Source organism: Vidua chalybeata, chromosome 5, assembly GCF_026979565.1.
Source record: "Vidua chalybeata isolate OUT-0048 chromosome 5, bVidCha1 merged haplotype, whole genome shotgun sequence".
NCBI classification, from domain to species: Eukaryota; Metazoa; Chordata; class Aves; order Passeriformes; family Viduidae; genus Vidua; species Vidua chalybeata.
In genome coordinates this window covers 35,925,726-35,941,663 of record NC_071534.1, presented here as the reverse complement: position 1 = coordinate 35,941,663, position 15,938 = coordinate 35,925,726, and the positions used below count along the sequence as shown (strand labels likewise).

The 15,938-nt window shown below is 40.8% G+C and overlaps 1 protein-coding gene across 6 annotated transcripts in view; it reads right to left on the bottom strand.

The window, feature by feature from the left end:
- KCNC2 (potassium voltage-gated channel subfamily C member 2) overlaps nt 1-15,118 on the bottom strand; it is a 100,502-nt gene extending 85,384 nt beyond the window's left edge. For 5 of the 6 annotated variants that reach the window (XM_053943467.1, XM_053943470.1, XM_053943469.1 and 2 more), the window contains exons 1-2: nt 14,799-15,118; nt 13,362-14,112 (exon numbers count right to left, since the gene is read on the bottom strand). In XM_053943467.1, coding sequence (XP_053799442.1) covers nt 13,362-13,994 — 633 coding nt within the window. In that variant the 5' untranslated portion in view covers nt 13,995-14,112; nt 14,799-15,118. The remainder of the gene's footprint in view (nt 1-13,361; nt 14,113-14,798) is intronic. The other variant, XM_053943468.1, reaches the window with a different exon arrangement.
- Between the last annotated feature and the right edge of the window lie 820 nt (nt 15,119-15,938).

Below are 15,938 nucleotides of genomic sequence, written 5' to 3'. Positions count from 1 at the left end.
TCATTATCATGGCTACCAGCTGTGAATTCAGCTTCCTATAATGGAAGGTTTGGGGGTTTTTTAACATACACAGTGAACATGAAACAAGATCTGTCCTTAAACTCCTGGTTCAGAACCAGCTTTGCCAAATTTGGAACACACAACATCAGCACAGTACGTGAACAAAAGAGAAAGTGGGTGAGATAGACATAAAGTTATAGTGCTATAAATTTTCTCTTGACAAATACTTTACCATTGGTTTATTAACTGGGAATGTGCACTGAATTCTAAGTAAAATGCTGTATATTGGTTTAAGTTTTGACATTACTCTGTATTAGGCATCAGTGCTGAAATCCAGCCCTGTATTACACAGCTATTAACAACACACTAGAAAAGAGTTTTCAAACCTCAAAAGCCTCAGAAGAAATCCCCATAATACAGTCACTCTCTGTCAAAAGTATAGGCAGCCATCATTTCAGGTAGAAAAAAAAAAAAAACTGGGCTCACTTGTATACCCTGCATCTTGTTTGTTCCAAAGCAATTAACTGAATGAAGAAATCACTTGCCTGTCCACAATCACAGCAGACTTAAGGCTTGCCAACTGCCATCTTCTGGAATTCATTCAGACAATACTGTCATATGTTTTAAGCACATCCTCAAATCTTGGCTAGATACACTAATGTTAGTTTTGTTTTGTTACTCCCCAGCAGAAAACACCACAGTTAAACTAATAATGAATTTCCTGTAATAATTCAGTATAGCTTCCTTAAAATGTATTTCCTGATATAGTAACTCAGTATAGCTTCCCCTTGTGAGGAAAAAGAGAAAAAAATCAAAATATTAGTGCCCCCAGGAATCTTCAAAACAACACTTCAGTTTTGATGGCAATGCTCTTCCTCTTCATAGCTTTCACATTAGATAACAATTCACATTTCTGATCAATAAGCAAAATGTTTGGCATTGTTTCATAATAAACTGTTAAACAACATGTTACACATCTCGCTCATGAAAATGCATTCACAAATTCATTGATCTCTACAGAGAGAACTTAAAGCTACAGCTCTTGTACATGAAAAGCAGGACACAAAGATGGGGATTATTTCAGAATTAAGGATTAATTTCTGTTGAAAAACTTTCATACCAAAATTTAGAGTAACTCAATTACAAGACTGCTGTAAGCTTAGCCAATACTGATCTATATAATTAAGTACAAACTATTAACCTATTAAAATGCAGCCAAGAATAGCAACTAGCTTTCAGTAACTAATGCAAATGCTCCTGAAATACAAAATTAGGTGCTACCATAGGTATTGATGACACTGACCATGCCCTTGGAATCTTACCTTCTTTTATTTTTAAAGCCTGATGAAATGCATCCTCTAGAAAGCAGCTACAGAACACAATCAACAATCAACATGAGCTCATCCAACATATTTATCACTCTAATATACTGTAGATCAAATTGACAGTAGAGCCAACTGCAAAGATTGAACAACATTTTTCACTTTGAGACTTTACATTCTGTTGTGTTAGAATTTAACTGCACAGGCCGAATACCAAAGGTCTTTGCAGACATTCAGTGAAGAGTATCAAATTCTGCAAACTTTTTACTTAATAAAATTGTGGAAGAAAAATTATAGCAGACCAGTATGTGCCAACCTCTTCCTTAACTCATGATTTTAAAGGTCTTTTCTACTGTTCTATGATTTTATTTCAATCTCCTTCTGTTTACATCCAACAAAGCAACTATTACTAACATGACTGAAGATTTTTTTTTCCATGTAGACTTTGCCTCAAAATTGTCACTATTTTCTTACTGAAGTCAAAATGTTTTTGGTTTTTTTTTTTTTTTTTTCTGTATTCTTCAGGTGTAGGATATAAGCCTTCTTCTCTGAATACACTCTTCCAACTCTGCTCTGCAAACACTATTATCAATACATTGAGGATTTCCTCCCATCCTCATTACTGCATACATTCAAATTACTACACGGTCACACTTACTTCTACCATAAAGCCACTGAGTGAAAAAAAAACCCCAACAACAGAAAAAAAGAAAGAAAAAATGGACTGTTAAATGATTACATATGCTTACATTTTCAAGCACAGAAACCAGCAAACAATCCCCAAAATTCTTTTAAAATTACCTTAGCTCTCACTTGCACTATATTTTACAGTCAAAAATAAAAATTCAATTCCTTCTTTTTTAGAAACTCTTGTTATTTGAGCACTAATTGTTTTTTATTTATTTTTATTTTGTAAGGTAAGAGAGCAGTTGTATCTTCTCAGTTTCCAGTCAAGGGTGAAACACAGAAGACATAAACCTGGATTTCCAGAACTCTCTGATAGCACTTCAGTTCCTGATCCCTCTTCAATCTCAATGTCCCTCCAAGGCTGACCAAATGAGTTCATTGTCATATAATCCCTACACCATTCCTAGCTTTCACTGTATTATGACATTCTGCATCTTCTGCTTAAATGTTGGTTTCGTAGTTTTATGCTTCTCATTAGTCAATAATCCTCACAAGAAGCAGAGATGTATGAACTTAACTTGAACTGATCCTCTATTCCTTTCAAAAAAAAGAACTAAGTGAAAAAAAAGTCAGATTAACAATAAAACTGGCTGTAATACTTCAAAGATGAAAAATCCCTCTGTGTGTTATCAACATGACCTGATGTAAATGATTTCTAAATCTGATTTTATTTAATATATCCCCTTACTAAAGCTGAAGGAGAGAAAACTGCATCCCTGGGAGACATGACTTTCTTAAAATGTCTTATAAAATATCATAAAGAATGTATGTTTTGACAAACAAGAATAACTTTATTCAGCCCTGAGAGTCACCAATGAGATAGCAGTTCACAGAAAATAAGGTGTCTTAAGTTATGTAACTCCTTCAGGTTTCTCCCACTTTCAGTGAGATAAAATTTATAACGAATGGAACACTACTCCTGTTATCAAACATGATAAATTACTGTATGCCAACACTGTAATATAGATGCATATCTAGTAAGATTGATCCATCATAGCCTAAAAAAGCAAGATACTCATACAGTCCACAAAACTCTACCCAAACTTACAGCCAGGAACTGAATTAAACATGTAAAAGCAAGAACATTGAATTAATAATGAAATAGAAGATGCAGCCTTCTTCATTAAAATCTTCAATGACAAATTGGGAATAAAAAAAAAATTAAAAGAAAATCTTACTGACTACCATAATTACAGGTTAGAAACACCTATGTATTAGTTTGTTTATAAATGTATGTGTGTCTGTGCATGTACGTACATCTATACACACACACAAAATACTTGCACCCACATTTGTATATATATGGCTAAGAACACCTGAAGTCTGAAAGCACTAGGATCCAGAACATTCTCCCTCCTGTCTCACACTCACATTTCACCCCATTTTCACATTTCTTCAGTGCACACAGTTGTCACACTACTTGCCTGAACAGTAGAACTGCAATGAAAAATTTAGGTCACACACTTTCCTCTAGCCTCCACTTTTTTGAAGGCTTTCCCAAACACAGACGAGGCTTGAGTTTCTGGAGGAAACATATTACTCACCCTGTGATTAGGAAACTGTAACAATTACCTTGTTATTTTAAAATTGCTTTGCCAGTAAACAAACAAAACAAGATTTGCGAAGTTTGTTCATTATAATTACTAACAGACACCTCCTGATCCTTATTTGCAAGCAGCATACAAACAGCAGCAGTACAAAATATGATTTTAATATTTCTTCACATTTTAGAAAATTAGCTTTTCATATTTGAAGAAAGCAGGTATCTTTTGAAAGAGTAATGCCTTCATCTCACAAATCTGTCAGGACTGCATTGCAAGAGAGGTTGCTGTAATGAAATACAAACCCAACATAAACTACATCTTCACTTCTCTAGAGACTAATGGGTACATTTCTGCTACCAAATACTAAATTTAAATGTCTTTCAATTGTTGAGAATACAAAGTCATTGAAATTATGCAGAGTTTTCATTTCAGTAAGTGAGGCAAGCTATCATACTTTCAAAGAAAAACTGCTAACACAGCTGCTAACACTACTACTAAAGTAGTATTTGCAGTAGATAGGTATCTACAGCTATCATTGCACTTCAAACCATAGCAAAATGGTAAATTTTAATAAAAAAGCATTAGAAAGGGCATTGATTCAGAAGTACTAGAATAGCTAGTCATTGGCTCAGTGACAGTGCAAGATGCTGAATGCAACACAGTGCAGCTGAAGAGTGAAGAAGCAAAGAAGAACCAATTCTGAGAGCCTTCAATGATACTTCTAAGGGACACTTACTGCTGTCACAGCTCCTGGATGGAGGTGCAGACTGTACCTACTTACCATAGCTGTTTCAAAAATGTCATAATCTAGTCATTAGGGAACTAATTTTGAAAAGATAGAAAGATCAAAACTCCTATCTCACTAAAAGATTAAGGAAATGGCAATTGAAGCATGAAGTAGATAAATCTGCAGTTCATAAAAACCCAGCATCTTCTATCCTTAAAACAGTGAACACGGTCAAAAGAAACACACATGCAACCTGAAATATCTTTGCCATTTTTAAGGTTTGGCTGGCTATATTTGACAAATCAAGACAATGAAAACATGTTATTTGCTTCAGTCCATAATGGCTCTTTTTCTTCCCAAGACATAATCTTCTCTGTTATTAAATATTTATTTTCATTTTTAATTCCTCCATTTTGTTTTTTCTGCTATAAAAGCACCAACTTAAAAAATGCAATGACTAACCAAGGAGACCTTGTAGCTGCAATGCATCAAACCAGTTTTGTTGACCATTCACAGGTCACTGCACTATTAGTTTCACATGCATGTTTTGGAGAAAATGACAACCACAGCCATTTCTTTTCCAAGCTGCACAGGTATATCACCTAGGCAATCAGGAAAACAACTCTGTTTTGTTGTCAAGAGTCTCAATTCTCAAATTTGAAACTATATTCAAACCGTCTCTAATACAGCCAACAATAAAATTCACTGGCCAAAGGATTAAGGTGCCTAAAGTGCTTAAATCAATTTAACGTAAAGTATTACCAGATAATGAGTTATACAGAAAAGCTGATGTTCAATACCTACACTGAAATCCTACCCTGTTTTATTTTTACCCTAAAAAAAAATAGAAGTAATTTGTTATATGTCTTTTATTATACACACTTTTGTTTTTAAAGCATGAAAATATGAAACACCATCATTGCTAAATAAAAGGACTTGATTTTCCATTGTAAGGGAAAGAAGGTAAGGTTGGAAAACCAGAAAAGGGTCCTACAACAATAATGTAGTCCAACTGCTTGACCACTTCACAGCTGAATCCACAGTTAAAGCATGGTTTTAAGGGCATTGCCCAAATTCCTCTTAAACGCTGACAAGCTTGGGACACTGACCACTTCTATAGGAAGCTTTTTCCAGTATGTGACCACCCTCTCAGTAAAGAAATGGTTCCTAGTGTCCAGCCTAACCTTCTGACACAGCTTTAAACCATTCCCACATCCTGTTACTGAATAGCAGGAGATCAGCACCTCCCTCTCCACTTTCCCTTCTCAGGAAGCTGTAGAAAGGCATAACTCCATCCCAACTGGGTTATTTACAAATTTTCACAATAATTTTGCAGACCAAGGGAAGAATGTTCAAGGTGAATTTCAGATGTGCTCGTGGGGTGAAAGTCATTGCCAAAGAAGAATTATTTATATAATTATTTATATAATTATTATATTTATATTATATAAAAAGAAGTTTACTGCTATATATCTACTATATCTTTAGTACTCTAAAGTTATCCAAGCCAAATGCCAATCTTCAAAGGATATTTACCCTTTATAAAGACTAGGCAAAGTGGAAAAATGTAATTCTCTATGCTATACACTAATGAAAATGCAAACACTTTAACCTATACTTATTTAAAATTATACTTATTTCAGAAACAAGCTTAGATCATATTCCCTGTCATACTTCATGCATATTAATGAACTCTACCACACTATTTTGCATTGGGCTAAGAGACTGTTCTGTTTACAGCCTTTTGCTGGAGTATATCAAAGACCCAATATCTAAGTTTCACCAAGAAACACTAAGAAACTACAAAAGGCTGTCTGTAACAAGAAAGAACTGAATTGTCACACTACTGTAATAATTTACCTACTGGTAAAAAGACAAAAACCACAGCAACACCTCAGAATTTTCAACTTAAAAGCAGCAGGGGGAATAACAGCACACTACTATAATACATAATTAGATGATTTGATTTTTAAGCATCAAGCCACCACTTCAGCCAGAAAATCTGTAAAGCAAATCACAAATCACAAGACATTGTATTTCATGTGATTAGATGGCATTCTATTTTTAACACTTCCGATTAACAGATGGAAGTGGAGTTTTTCTTTCAAAACTGCTTTAGTCATCATAAAGTACCAACAAAGATGTTAATTAAATAAACTAGTAGAACAAAAAAAAAAAAAAAGCCCCAAGAATGTGTGATTCATGTTCATTCTCTACAGCTATTTCTATAGCATCTGACAAAATTACCATTTAGTTATATCAACATATACATGTGTATACCACTATAGAAAAAAAATGTACCAGGTCATCACTGCAATTTGAATCTCTTTTATCATGTTGATAAATATCACCAAGCTATACTTATATTACTATGCCCTTGCACATTACCCCAGTTGAATATTTCCTTCAATAAATTATTTCTGATGTGCAAAATATTCTCATGTTTCAGCCCTTGTGTCACGAAGAATGCTCTTTGGAAGTAAGAGCACAAATAAGACTGGACATAGTTCCCCTGTTTCCTCTCTATATAAAATCATTGAATAGCCTTGCTTAGCATTTCTGTAAAAGAAAACTTTTATTCCTACGCAATTATTGATTTATACTAGGAAAGTGTGTGCTTGTGAAAGAACAAGAGTATGTAAAGGAATTGTAAAACTGTAAGAAATACACTAAGTAGACTGACAGATGATAGCTTGATATTCTGTATATTACTATACCCATATTTTATTTGCTTAATTTACTCACAAGTAAAAAAAAAAAAAAAAAACAAAAAAAAAAAAAAAAAAAAAAAAAAAAAAACCACAAAAAAAAACAAAAAAAAACCACAAAAAAACCCCTGCAGAAATCCCCACAACTTTTTACACTGAATCAGTAAGTTTTTATAAACCATGCTGACAGAAGTGAGGTCTAAAGAAAAGTTTAGTAAAGAGAATTAAAAGGGAACACAATACCTCCATTGGGTGCTAAATATAGAGAGCATAAACCCTCTCTTTCCAGTCATGGCTGAAGGAAACTTTCCTTCCCTAAGATGAGCCATGAATCTGAATCACAGGACGAGCAGGAAGCATCTCTGGAGAAATGAACAGTGCTGAAACAGCACTTGATCATGAGAAGAACTTGTTTCTTCCATCTTAAAACTACTGGACATCACTTTTATAAGAGATTATTAAAACATTAAAAATTTACAGAGGGAGCCTTTCCTCTTCTCTAATTCTTCTACCCCAGTTGCAAGGCGCCTTCATAGGAAGAGAACAATCATGTTCTGCCAGTGATCACTGGCAAGGATAGGCAAATTTTACACAAACTTCCCTTACAGTATATTAAAGTCCCTACAGTGAAGGATATTAATCAAGGATATGGAATTTGTCTGAGTTCTGAACTTTTTTGATTATGACTTAACACAAATTCACCAAACCAAGCAAAAATGGTGATTTCTTCACAGGGTATTGATTGATATATTTACTTTGGACTAAGTACCAAACATCTTAAGAATAAAAGGACCTTGAAGATACCAGTTTTCTTGCATCACTTATTTTGTATTCTGACTGCATCCCATGATGTGCCTGATAACATGATTCCTCATCTGACAGTAGCACTGAAACCTATACAATATTCATCCCAAGTTGTGAGCCATTCCTCTCACCACCATCTTAATCATTTTGAGAATAAATTCTCATCTTCAAAGTAAACCATTTAAGAATTTTATCACTGTAAACAAACATGACAAATACTACATTCTATATTAACTACCTAAAAAAGTAGAACTACTAACTACATAAAAAAAGAGAACATTGTCTGCCAGATTTCTCAACTTAAAATAGTTCTCACACTGTTATTATATTGGGCTGTGTCTAATTAGCTGTTTTCCACTTCCAGTTACACCAAAGCAAATTCAGCCTAAGTCCATTAACCAAAGTATTTTAGAGTCACTGAAGGACAATCTGGATGTATGCACGTGCACATACCTAATAGCATCTATTTCTGAAATGATAGGACAGATCATCTCTGTGTCATTTATGTCAGAGCCATGACAAAATCCTTTTCCCAGATGAATAAGTGACAGTGAGAAGGCTGTTTTCAATGGGAAGAGGAAGCAAAGAGCTGGCTTGTTTCCATGGAAACACTAGCAGCATCAGGCAGAACAGCTGTAGAGGAAGAGGCAGAAGTTAGAAAGGCAGAAATCTTGCTGATTTTACCTCACTGATGTCAGTACCATCAGAAACCATCTACACTTAGGGTAGATTAAGCTACATGATTATACATCATGTATTAAGCTAGAATTTCCAATCAGGACTTTTTAAAGCCAGCATGCCAGAAGTAAATGAATAAAAATTACTTACAATGTGATTTAGACAGCACAGGTATGCATGAAGCTACAGAGTGTATGAATATCTGTAACAGTAATGCATTATGACTTTTGTCATTAGGAATCATCTTGATGTGTCTTTAAAAAAGACAGCTCCCACAGCATAAATGCTTCAAGCAGAATGACTGTTTCTCACTAATTTAATGTAATTGACTATTTTCCCACTTGTAAATAAATCCAGTGCTTTGATTACCAAAAAAAGGAATACCCTCTTTGAAGCATCCACCTTAACTATTTTCTTTATGCCATTTTCAGACAATGTCTGCCTAAATAATAATTGAATGGTAAAACCTAAAGTATACCTGCTTTCCTCATTGAATAAAAGACAGAGTAAAGATTTCCATTCATGTATTAAAGGGCTTCCTATCAGTTAAGAAAGCTAACCTTTGCTATTCACTATTAATCTACAAACATATATTCTGAGATTAATGTACCTCCACCACTCCATTCACAGTATTTCAGACTGCTGCAGCAGTGTTGTTTCCACCAAAAATAAAAGCTGTCTTGCATCAGAACAGGCAAAGCCCTAAAAATATAACTCACTTCAGTCACTCACCGTAGTACATGACAGGCTTCCTAAATCAAGGCTTTCTTGACAGGTATCAAAACAGGTATCTAGGTACCTGGAGAAAACATAAGCAAGCCACCAAATAAAGACATAAGTTATCTTTGATAAGAATGTTCTCCAACGTAATTTCTGTATCTTTAGCCTCTCGAGGGAATCTATAAAATCATATTTTTCTTGTCTCCCATCCCATTCATTTCAGCTGATTCTTCACCTCACCAAAATGTCCAAAACTGGTGTAGATGCAATGGGTCACTGAAAGGAATCTCTGACAAGTTAACATCATATAAAGCAGTAGAGGGGAACTTTATTTCCCTCCAAAAATACCACCCACTTCTCAAATACAGCTCCCCATGTCACTATGAAGCAGCATCAGTATTTTTAAGAACATTTGCAGGGTGTATCTTAATGCCTAGACTGCAAGGCTTTTGTGGGTTTATTTGCATTGCAGTGAATATTTACTTACAGCAAACTTGACAAATACTTGCTAATTAGGATTTATATTTCCTTGTAAACCAAGTAATGATGATCTTTCCTAGAGATAAAAACCATAGCAAAGGGGCTGTGTAAGTTGCCTTCAGCTGCTGCAAACAGCAGTGCCAGCTCAAGTGCCCTGGGCCATGCTGACTGCCACACTGATTAACTACCCCACATGGAAGGTGCTGCCCCTTATCCGTGAACAGATTTACAGTCTTCCCAAAACATTAAGGATATATAGCTATGGACTTGGTGAATTTCAGGGCCATTTTTCATTCCTGCACCCAGTACAGAAGTAATCGGTAATCCTTAGGAAAAATCAATGACAAATACTAATTACTTCTTTAAACAGCATCATTTTTCAACTATTATTCAAAAGTAAAAAGGCTTTAGAGGTAATTTCTTTGAAATATGATATCCGAGATGAGCACTGGCATTCCAGTTCCTGCTGGACATCTGCAGACACTTTTTGAATTCAGCACTAAATATTGCTTCTTGTGCTTTCTTACAAACTACTTAAATGTATCTTTGCACTTTATTAAACCAAACAAGTATCACATAGGAGCCACTGGACACCAAAATCACTTACAGATATTAACCAACAAAACAGTGCACAGGTTTTGGTCAGATAAGAATTAGGTGTCTGTTTCAGAGAAGTTTAAACCAACGCACAAAGATTCAGTCGCCCAGCATTCCTCCCCCTATGACAGCACCTTATGCCAGTAGATTTCCATATCTACATTACCAGCATTGTGTCAAACAGCCTTTTGTGAATGATTGTTCTATTACGCGTGGAGTGAAAGGAGTACAGCTGCACTCTTTAATTTCATTTCACGGTCCATGAAATCCCAAACGGTAATATGAAGACAGAAATAACAATGAGACCTAACTCCTGAACTTGGAAAACAAAGGAAAGTGTTTCAGGTTTCAAAGCAATCATATATACATGGATTATATTTCATATTTACAAGCCCCATGTTTAGTAGATGTCACTATCTGACTATCAAATTGCATGCACTAAACGTTGAATTTTTTTAGAATCTCAACTAAAGTAAACCTTCTTGTCAACAAACTAGTTCCATTATTTATATAACATCACTGGATGGTCTTGCTAGAATAATCTTATGCATGCACTATCCCCAAAGAGGTTACCATGGCAACTTATATTTGAATTTCTATAAATTTCTATTTTTAGAGAACACAGTTTCGAATAAAGAAAATCACAAATATTAAGTACCATTTCATTAACAGATAATATTCCATTTTTATCAGCATCTTAATTCCCAAAAAAGACACTAGTGAACCTAAATCAGTAATGCTAAAAGAAAATTATTATCACAGTTCTTAGGAAAGTTTACCACTAAGAAGCTCCACCATAATCTAAGTGGTGTATGAGTCAGTAACTCACACTGTGAGGCAAAGACTGATATTCACAGAGTTTTGTCTTGATTTCAGTAAGACCATGATTTCACTCAAATGTTTTTAGAGTTAGTCATCATCTCTGCTGACATAAAACAAGAATGTATTTGCCAGAATACCGAAAAAATAAGGGTTCTTGTTTCAGGTGTGGAAAAACATAATGTCTCAGTTCCAAACTAAGGTTACCATCACCTTAAATTACTGCGTTCAAGAGTGCTCACTAAGGGCATGCGAGTCCTTAAATATAGATTCACTTTAATGCTTTAAAACTCACCAGAAATTTTCAAAATTGTCTCCCTACCTGAAAGATCAAGTATAGATCTTCAGAAAATGAAAATACAGATTTAGGCACTGTTGTTATGGTTCTGACACTGCCTTATTCTGGATGCCTGGGTTTGAAATCAGAATAAAATCTTTAAAACCAGCTAAGTTATAAAAAGTTAAATACTCTAAGAGATTAATATTGCCATGCTGCAATTTCCAACTATAGTGTTAATTACAGTATTCATTTTGCAAACTTGAAGTATCTTCACCCAAACTAACGATTCAGGATGACCTAGTACAGATGGAAAATTTGGAAAGCAAGTGCCTACAGGTTCTGTCAAAGACTGGACTGAAAGCCCAACTTCAACTCCAAGGCACAACAACATGCCTACCTTCCTACTTCTCCTGGTATCTTCCATTTAACATTTACTCCATACTCCTCAGTTCTCCAGCAAAGTTGAGCAGGAAGATTCTCTGTCATAAAAGCTGCATTTTTGACATTGTCAGCAACTTTCCACAAGACAGTAGGTGAAAGAAAACCTGCAGGCAATCACCTCATACACTACAGTCTGCCAGGAAACTGACAGCCATATTTTCTTCAGGATGCCGGCAGCTGAGATGCGAGATGAGGGTATGTGACTGATGAGCAAAGATAGACACTTCTGGTAGCTTTTCTTCAGAACCCATTCTTTATTAAAAACATATTTTAAGAATCAACTGGAGCCCGCTCTTGAGGGAAAACATACTGGTAGGCAAGATTCAAAAACTTAACAACGATGGCACTCCATAAGTGATAGTAATAAGTGTGAGGACTTATACTTTCTGTTTAACTTATCTCAATAAGCTCATAGGGTAAGTGGGTAGAAATGGCATCATACCATGGGGTACAATTCCAGAAGTCACTAAACCACACACTTATATGCACACCTATGAGACTGCCAGCGGATTAAGTGGAACTGATTAGGAGATAACACCCACCATAACCGCACTTTCTGCAGAATGAGGTTTAGCTCTAAATATTTCGTGGAAATCCTGATAAATACGCTACAAAATACTTATTGCCATTTTATAATCAAGCATTTCCTGTTACAAGTCCTTTTGTCTTGTATTGTAGGGAGGATTGGCTGGTGGTTGCTGTTCTGGTTAAATTAGAGACACCACTGCATATTTCTCTCAAAGGAATTACAACCATTTGTTTGCTCCAAAGCCCTGAGTTAGAAAGCAAACCTGTCGCCACTGAGCTGACAACTACAATGAAAAGACAGAACTAAAATCCAAGTCATCCAAGTCAAAGCATAAAGCAATGAGCATAAAAATATAAAATCCCTAAGTAAAAGAAAGTCAGTATGATCACATACTGTCTTGTCCCCAGTCCCTCAGTCACTGAGCCAGCCAGGGTCACCCTGAGAAAACAATGGAGGAAGAGCCAGGGTGACCCCCCTGTCACATTTACTTTGTTGTATCAGGATCACCTACCAGTGCAAACAGAACAAAGCTCAGAATGGACTGAGGTCGCTCTCCTGTGTCACTGTCACCACCTGACCCCAAACCCAAGACCTCAGGCCAGCTGCCCCGGCCCCAAATGTACATTCATGCAGGCGCTCAGGGAGGATGAGGGTGCCTTGGGGCTGATCCTGCTCACACCCACACACAAACAGGTCCACCAGTGAGTCACCCCCTCCACAACCCCACACAGGCCAGGGGGTTGCAGGCTTCTCGGGGCACAGCTCCCACCTCACCCCCTACACTCCCATGGGAAGGATGATGGCACAGTGGCACCCCCGTGCTGCCTGACATTGCCTGGAGATGTCAGGGGACAAGTATCACCACCCCACGTGGACCAATGTCCCCCCCTTGCAGTGGCCCACCAAAGCATCACTTCTGCACGCACACCCCGAGCGGGGCGAGCTTCCCCGTGATGCCGGCTCCCGCTCCAGCAGCCCCTCGGCCTCCCCAGCGCCCGGCGGGAGCGCCGGCCGGCGGCGCTTACCCTGGCGGCACGGGAGGAGTAAGGGTCCTCGAAGAGCGCCCAGACACGGGGCTGCAGCCGCCGCCAGCGCCCACCCTTGCCCTCGGCGGCCGCCCCCACGTCCTCGATGCCCAGTCTCTTGGCGGCCAAGTCATCGTCGTCGCCGTCGGGGGGCGGCTCGCCCGTCAGCAGGTCGGGTGCCTCGAAGATGTCGAGGGCCTCCTCCGCGTCGCGGTGCTGGCGGTAGGTCATCCAGCAGCACGGCTCCACGTCGGTCTCGTCGATGCCCCAAAAGGCCAGCTCCTCCTCGAAGAGCGGCCCGCAGACGTCGGCGGGGCAGTGCAGCTTGCCGGTGCGGTAGTAGTTGAGTACATAGGCGAAGACCCCCGGATGCCGGTCAAAGAAAAACTCGCTGGCGCCGCCGCTGCCACGGGGGCTGCAGCCGCTGCCAGGTTCCGGGCAGCCGCCCGCCGGAGGCGGCGGCGGATTGGGGGGCGCCGGCGGCTCCTCGCCGCCCGGGGACTCGCTCTGGGACTCGCAGGCGAGCAGAGCCAGGCGGGTCCCCGGCAGGGTCTTCAGGGTGCTGCGGTAGGTCTCGTGCCGCGTGCCCCCCACGTTGAGGATCACCCTCTCGTTGTCCTCGAGCTTCCCCATCGCTCCGGGTGGGACATGACTGGGGAGAGTGCGGGAGGCGGCAGCAGGGATTGGGAGGGGGGCGCGCCGGTCGTTGGGCAGCCGGTCGCCGGCAGGTCCGTGGGGAACGAGCTTCTGCCTTAAACGCAAACAGAAGAAATCGAGGAGAAGCCCCACAAGCACCCCCGTAGGAGGACCGTTCCCCGCGGTCACGGCCTGTCCCAGACCCCTCCCAAGATTTCCCGCGGACCCGCACTTCGGGGAGAGCCCTCCCGGCCCGCCCCGCCACCCACCGCCGGCCAGCTCCGCACGCTCCTCAGCGGAGCGCTGTGCCGCCTGCCCGCTCCGGGCACAGCTCCGGGCTGTCTCCCGCTTCCCCTGGAAGCAAGCTACCGAAATGGCACTGCTGCTGCTTCGACCGCGTATGGATCCGCCACGGTCCCCACCCCCTTCTCCCTCGCGGGGCTACGTGAACCGAGCTGATGGAACAGAAAGTGTACGGTTAATTATTTAATGGGTATCTATGTTTTAGTATCCTAACAGCTTAACGAGGGGGAAAAAATAAGGCTTAGATATTTTTCTCTTCCTTCCCACCCCCCACTGTGGGAGGGAGGAAAGGGTTGCTTTTTGGGAAGAAATACAGAGCACCCCATAAGCGCAGGCAGCAGGCATACTCTGGGAACAGCTATCTGTGTGAAGCTCGGCTCTCTACTTTCTCAGACAAATCACGAAGCCAAGCGCGCATCTCGGGGAAGGGCAGGCGGGATCAGCGCTGCCGCGGGTGCCTCCCGCTCCCCCGCCAGCCCCGCGCCGCCCCGCCGTTACCTTTGCCGGAGGAGCGACAGCGGCTTCTGTTCCCGGGCGGGCTCCAACACTAGCCGCTCTCCGTGCCGTCCTGCCAGGCGAGACTACTTGTTGTCGGTTCGGGTGTTTCTCCGCGTTCAGGTGGCTGTTTCACCTCCCTCCATGCCCAACTCCGACAGGCGTAACAGCGGTTCCCGCCGCCCGCGCGGAGATCCCGCTCCCCTCATTTTACAGGGGGGATGTGGCTGTTCCACGTCGTCGCTGGGAGCGGGGAGCACTGGCGGAGCACAGAGGCATGAGCGGGGACCGCGACGGCCGTAGTTCCACTGGCGCTCGAGGAAGACGGGTCCAAGTGTGAAATCGTACTTCATTTGGGGCCGCAGCTCCGCCCCGGGGCGGGGGCAGGGGCAGCCGAGCCAGCCCTACGCACTCCTCCGGTCCCACACTACCAGCCTGGGGGGCGCAGGGAGGCGATAGGGAAAACAAACGCTGCATCTTTCCGGAAAAGACACCACCTCCGCTGCTGATACATGGACATTTGGTTCACTTAAGTAAAACAAGTGGGAAGGGAGCAGGGCTGAAAATAGTTCTTTTTCAGAGAAATGCAGAAAAATCAGCCGTAGCTACAGGTGGCTGCTCAGCCCCCAGGAAAGGGTCACAGAGCGCCCGCAGAGCCCCGGCGGGCGGGGCAGGGAATGAGCGGGGCGCGGGGGGACCGCGGCGGCGGCGGCGGGGAGTGCCCCGACTTGGGAGAGCCCCAGAGCCAGCTCTTGCGCCGGCCGGCTGTGGGCTTTGGGGATCCGGCTTAAGGAGAGGGTATCCAGTTTTCATGTCGGCTAAGAGGAATAGAGCAGTGGGTGCACTTCAAACTTCGTGCACTGCATAGGTGTGGCAGAAGGGATGGAACTTGAGAGTCCCCAATAAGATATGAGGGAAACCAATATATCTCTAATATGAGAGTCCCATATCGCTGCCTCCAAGCCAGCTATTTTCTACAGCCTATAGTGCTGCCTGATTTCAGCTGGGTTGGTCAAACGGAAAGAAGCTTCCAGCCCCAAAGAGAAGATCTACAACATGAGAGGTGATCCCTCTTGCCGTTTCCTCAAAAGAAAAAAAAAAAAGTCTTCCTCCACGCAAAGGGTATTCCCTGGCCTGAAGGAG